The sequence below is a fragment of the Limulus polyphemus genome, unplaced genomic scaffold, assembly GCF_000517525.1.
Source record: "Limulus polyphemus unplaced genomic scaffold, Limulus_polyphemus-2.1.2 Scaffold4146, whole genome shotgun sequence".
In the NCBI taxonomy this organism is placed as follows: Eukaryota; Metazoa; Arthropoda; class Merostomata; order Xiphosura; family Limulidae; genus Limulus; species Limulus polyphemus.
The window spans coordinates 69,798-76,561 of record NW_013669756.1 but is presented as its reverse complement, the minus strand read 5'-3'; the positions used below and the strand labels follow the sequence as shown (position 1 = coordinate 76,561).

General features: G+C 34.2%; 1 protein-coding gene across 1 annotated transcript in view; it reads right to left on the bottom strand.

Moving 5' to 3' along the window:
* The window catches only part of LOC111088628 (ventral anterior homeobox 1-like), a 30,218-nt gene that overhangs the window by 3,375 nt on the left and 20,079 nt on the right, over positions 1-6,764 (bottom strand). The window contains exon 2 of the mRNA XM_022399287.1: positions 935-1,122. Coding sequence (XP_022254995.1) covers positions 935-1,122 — 188 coding nt within the window. The remainder of the gene's footprint in view (positions 1-934; positions 1,123-6,764) is intronic.

Genomic DNA, 6,764 nt, shown 5'->3' with positions numbered 1-6,764 from the left:
CTCTGGGGTTTTTGAGTCCTTTTTACTTGACCATAAAGTAACTTAAATTGATTTAGTTGTGTGAATAATATTATGGCACAGATTGTAATGGTTTTTTGAAGAAGAGTAGTGAACTATTCGAAAGCGCTCGAGTTTTGGGTCTCGTTTGAAAATCATTACAACTTTTGTGTGTGATCATAATCAGAATTAGGGCACAGATGATATTTTCAATATTACCTTTGGTAAAAAAGAAAATAAGTTTGTAATATATATATATATACATATATGTATATATAGTTACCGTTTCTATTGTTACGACAGCGGAAGTCACGTGACCCTGGTAACACGCGATGAGATTCTAGAAGGATCGGAGAACCTCACGAACGTCCCAGCGTTTGCTAGACGCCCTCTAGTTTAGTATATAAGCGGGCAGATAAATTGATAACGGGATAATCGAGTCAAGCCGTAAGTGTAGTGTGTAAATCATTGTGAATTATAGCGTGTGTTTAAGTTAAAGTGACTGTGGAAATTCTGTGTTTTGCAAAGTTGTATTGAGGAAGAATAAACTAGTTTTATTTAAGAAAGAACTTGTATCGCTGAAGTTCCTCGGGAAGAATTTTTTACGGGAAATTAACAAACGACCAGAGACGTAACACTATTATATCGAAACCCGACTTATAGATTTATAAAATTAAAAGCGTATGTGAAGGAAGTCCTTATATGCATAAATATGAACAGAATATTTTTTCTATGTGTAATGTTTTCGTCTATGAATATTTACTTTTTAAAAATAATGTTTGAAGTACTAGAGCTATTCCTTACCTACGTCTACACATCATGACTAAACATAGACTTTTCGCCTACAGTTTTCCTGCTTACTCTTCAGCAATATTATATATTGTTTCTGCTTAATACACAAATTAAAACCTTATACATGTAATCTATAACGAACTACCTGTGTTTCGGAAAGACCAAGCCTTTGTGCTAGCTTTGTCCTCTCTTTTCCCACAAGGTACTGATTATTTCGAAATTCCTCTTCCAAACTTTGAAGTTGAGCAGAAGAAAAGGTGGTTCTTGCACGTTTTGGTCTATCCAAGTCTAATCCTTTTGGAAACAAAAGTTCCTTCACTTGACCGTTTGATCCTGATGTAAAAAATAATTCAATCATCAGCAGTCTCTATTTGAATCTAACTGTTAGTGCTACTGAAGGGAAGGTTACTTTATTTAACACTGTTTCTGATCTACTCCAGTTTATCATTTTGCCAGTATGTTTTTTATTTCTAGTTTTATCAGTTATTATGTCCCCAAAAGGGCCAGCGGTAAACTTACAGACTTACAATGCTAAAATCCGGGGTTCGATTTCCTGGAGTGGACAGAGTGCAGATAACTGGTTTTGTAACTTTGCATTAAGAAAATAACCACCAACCAAAACCGGGTTTTATACAATATATGACGCGTATAAAATTAAAATGCAAATTGTTTATAATTCTAATGTAGTTTAAATTTGAAGTTATTCATCTATCTTAAAGGTTGGCCTGTAGTTTTAATAGGTTCATGAAACATACGTTACAGTCTATACAGAACAGTTTAATATATAAACAGGAATGTGCTATTGTTTCCTGTTTATGAGTCACAACTATTAACAAAGTTATTAAATTGCTTTATCAAACTCTGTTTAATATTTTAATATTGTTGTTGGTGTAAGGAGAAATTAAACCTGAGCATAAAGCTAAAAACTTAAGTTTTGATATAGTTAGATTGCGATGTATTGTTTTATTAAAAAACTGAGCCCGACATCTTTTTGTGATGTCATCCAGTGGCGCAGAGGTATGTGTGCGAACTGACAACGCTAAAAAGCGGGTTTCGATACCCGTGATGGGCAAAGCATAGATAGCCCATTGTGTAGCTTTGTGCTTAGTTACAAACAAAACTTCTTGTGATATTCTTGTTCTTATAATAAATATATTTTGACAGAGTACACTCATAATTTATTATTTTAGATGTTCAAGAGAAAGAAAAATAATCCAGATATTAATTAGATACCATAGTGAACATTGTAGATGATACCTATAAATTTACCGGAATAATATGAAATGTTATTTTGTGTGTTTTAATAAACCTTGACCCAAATAAAAGTTAAACCGAAAAAAAGGAAAAAAAGCAGGAGTGAAAGAGATAGTAAAGTTATTTTTTTAGTCTGTTATTTTCTTTTTGGGCTGTGTGTGGCCCAAAGGTTAAGTTGAAGACCTATCGATGGAATGATCCAGGTTCGGGCTTTGATGCCGCTGAACGTACTCTACACTTTCGGCTGCGAATCATGAAAATGAGATTTAATTTCGTTATTTGTTACAAAGTCCTTATGGCGGTGGATACTAATGATTAGTTGTCTTATCTCTTGTCAACAGTTCAAAATGAGGGTCGTCTATAAAAACTGTATAGCTGTTTAGCACATAAGGTGTCTGCCGTTCAGGTTGAAAATACTAATATGCTTTTCTTTTCCAGTGGATATTTTCGTTGAATGTATTTTGTTAGAGGTTAACTGAGAGTGAAGGAAGAAAATATTTCGTCTGTGTTAATGCTGATGGAAATAATTATAAGTTGAACTAGGCTATTTTCGCATCTTTTGAACATAGGAACAGAGTTGTGTTTTTTCTAAGGTACATTATTATGTCTTACACTGTGACGTGCAAGAAAATGAAAACCCAAAACAAAACCAAGTGATGTCTCACTTGCTGTTTGAAACCACCGACCGTTCAAACAAAGAAGCCTCTCGGCATCATATTTAATTAACATATTTGAGTAGACGGTGGGCGCCCTCTGTTATCAACTAGACGATCTAACTTTTGAAATGTCAATCATGATTCCTGTTATCGGCTTTTCAACTTCTCCATTAAGTTTCTTATCATTGTGTTTGAGATGAACAACTCCGCCTTAGGTAAGAAAAGTGGATTTATTGTTTCAGGGTTCGTAACTTTTTGCTGTTAATAATACTCAACTAGCTCTCTGAAAGCTGAGCTTCTCCATAAACATGATGTTTACAGACATGGTTTTTGTTTACAGAATGAGAGTAACATTTTAAACCAGTTCTTTCAGAAATATTCAGGAGAGCAGAAGTACTAAAGTACTAGTGTTTATTAGCAATAAATAACGAAAAACCTACCGAGAAAACAGAAACAAGTACCTTACAATTAAGCTATTAAACGGAAACATCCTCTAAGACGTCTTAAGTTTTTGTAATTACATCTTTCAAACTGTACAAACTTTTATGGAAAAACATTTATTACAGATTACATTATTTATAGCGTACATTTTTGCTCTTCTGTATCATTTAGTTGTAGTACATTCGCTACGATTATTTAAATTTAAAACTTAATCAGTCCCAGTATAGTTAATAAAAAGTGACAAAATTTTGTTTTTTAAGCTTAATTATGTTTTTTTTTCGTTCTTGACTTAAAAATGTTGGGGTATTATATATTAGAAGTAACTGAAACTAAAATTTATACACACACACCATCCATTTGTGATTTTCTTTAATACCTATGACAGATATAAAAAACAAAAAATATTAGATTTGTGCTTGTGCATGCTTTGTTTGCCAAACAACGAGTAAAAAGTTGGCGGGAACAGTTTACAAAGAAACAATAACAAAACAGAAAGTCACATTTTACCAAGCGACAACAAGAAAGAAAGAAGCAACATTTTACTAGAAACAGCAGGAAATCAAGGCGGATCCAGCACTAAATTTAAGTAATTACAACAAATTAGAAATCAATACTTTGCTAAACAGCAAGAAAAAAAAAAGACGGAGGCAACATTTTACCAAACAACGACAATACAGGAAGAAGAGATGATTTACCAAGCAACGACAACACAGGAAGAAGAGATACTTTATCAAACATCGACAATATAGGAAGAAGAAATGATTTACAAAGCAACAACAACACAGGAAGAAGAAATGATTTATCAAACAACGACAATACAGGAAGAAGAGATGATTTACCAAGCAACGACAATACAGGAAGAAGAGATGATTTACCAAGCAACAACAACACAGGAAGAAGAGGTGCTTTATCAAACAACAACAATATAGGAAGAAGAAATGATTTACAAAGCAACAACAACACAGGAAGAAGAAATGATTTATCAAACAACGACAATACAGGAAGAAGAGATGATTTACCAAGCAACGACAACACATGAAGAATAGATGCTTTATCAAACAACGACAACACAGGAAGAAGAGATGCTTTATCAAACAACGACAACACATGAAGAAGAGATGCTTTATCAAACAATGACAATACAGGAAGAAGAAGAGATGATTTACAAAGCAACAACAACACAAGAAGAGTAGATAGTTCGCCGAGCAACAACAACAAAGGCGAAGGCAAAAAACACTAACTAAGTGGCAATAACGAAAAAGAAATCAACACTGAATTAAGTAACAAAGGCAGAATCACAATTTTGCCAATAAACAAGAGCAAAGGCAGATGGAACCTTTTAAGCAACGATTTACCAATATATAATAACAAAGGAGGAATAAATACTTTTACCAATAATATAAAAGAAAGAAGTAGCATTTTAGAAGCAACAAGAAAAGGACCGAAAGCTTGAATTTCGCGCCAAGCACTAGTTGTTTTTAAATTAGCAGTGAAAGGGTAGAGGGAAGGTACCTAGTCATCACCACCCACCGCCAACTCTTGGGCTACTCTTTTACCAACGAATAGTGGGATTGACCGTCACATTATAACGCCCACACGGCTGAAAGGGTGATCAAGTTAGATGGGACGGGGATTAGAACCCGCGACCTTCAGAATTGCGAGTCGAGCGCCCTAATCACCTGACCATGCCATCCAGACCAAAGGCATCAACTTATCAAGAAACAAAAGCAGGTGCAACATTATACTCAAGCAACAATAACAGTGATTTCAAGGAAATGGCTCACAACAATAACAAAGGGAAAAGCAAAATTATATCCACGCAGTAGTTTTTTTTTTTACATTGAAAGGTTTATAGCATTTTTATAAGCAATATATTCTCAGGAAGCAAATATTTCAGCTAAATTTTGACATCAATGTTTCTTAAAACGCCCTCTATTTACACCGTAATGGCCGGCTTTTCAACATAATCTGAGCTCTTGTCAGATGTACTAATGCTTAGAAGATATGCAATGCTACACTGTCTTTTAATTTCCCCTTTTAACCGCATGCATCTACCAACTGAGGCCGAAATCCTTGTTTTCCTTTACTGAGTGCCTACGACACAGCTCCTGAGCACTCGCCTGTCTACCTGTATTCATAATTCAGTGTTATCGGTGTAAAAAGAGACGCTCAATAGTACCAGCCTCTTTCAATCAACTCATTTCACCGTGAAAACTTCTGTCATAAACTTCATTCCTGGGTCCTGATGTCAGAAATGTGCTACATTTAACAGATGGGATCTTTCATTATGTTATGTTAGAAAGTAAGAACTCGATTTTGTGTTTTAACTTAGTTGAAATTTTACGCTTTTGCTCATTGTTTCTAGGTTGAAAATCTTTTTGTCTCTTTTTAAACTTGACCGAGAAAGAATAAGTGTTTTTTTACACGCAGATTATCGGGTTTTGTCCAGACAGTGGTTAAAAATAATTTAAAGTTCATTATACAAATTGTTTATGAATGCAGAATATAGTTACTTCAAGTAGTCAGAATTAATGTTTATTTAAAAAAAATCTATTTAGGCTAAACACATAAACTTGTTTGTGCCTTTCAGTTAATTTCAAGAGAATTACTATTATTCAGTTTGTGTGTTTGTTGTTAAGCACAAAGCTACACAATGGGCTACCTGTTCCGTGCCCACCACAGGTATAGAAACCCGGTCTTTAGCGTTATAAGCCTTCAGACTTATCGCTGAGCCAGTGGAGGGTTACTGTTATTATTTAAACGTGAACAACAGTTAAAGAAGGTTTAGAGATATCTGGATATTTTTTAGCTACATAATGATCTACCTGAACTGTGCCTGCCGCTGGGATTGAACTTCATATTTTAGTGTTACAAGCCCTTAAGCTTACCGCTGAGCCACCGGGCGACGGATTAGGATCTTTTATTAACAAGTTAATGATATCGTATAAAAAACATAGTCTGATATTAGGACTAAAATTAACAACGCTTTGATTGAGAGTTTTAATGCAAGATTCAGGGACTTTTTAAAGCGAAATTCACTGAAAGGGTAATTTATTTATGATTTATTATATTTTCACTGTGCAAATTTAGTCCATTCAAAAGAATTTTACTCTTTTTCTCAATATTAGATAAAATGTCCACACTTATTCTTTTCTTTCCAACGACGTGAGGCAATTAACAAATAACACTTTATTTTCTAACAAATATCAAATAACTGTGCATATTCATGTATATGCTTACACTTTTGTAAACTAATTACTGCTTTTTAATTTGACTTATATCACTAGTTTATAAAAAAAATGAGGATACAAAATCACAATGAGAATAAATCTTTACAACTGGTTTTCGAAATCGTCTATCCTTGCTGAGAAGAAACTTAGCAACACCTTGACGAAGTTCAAACTTAAACGTGCAACCATCATTTAGTGCAATCATAATTTTTGCATTTGCGGTTTCTTCATGGGTGTTCATGCAATGTATAGATACTGTTACGACAGTGGAAGTCACGTGACGCTAGAAGCATGCGCGCTGGAGTTTCTAGAAGGATCATGACTGTTCTTGGTAACTCTAGTCTTTTCTAGGCGCCCTCTATTTACTATATAAGCTCGGCAAATAAAGCGGATA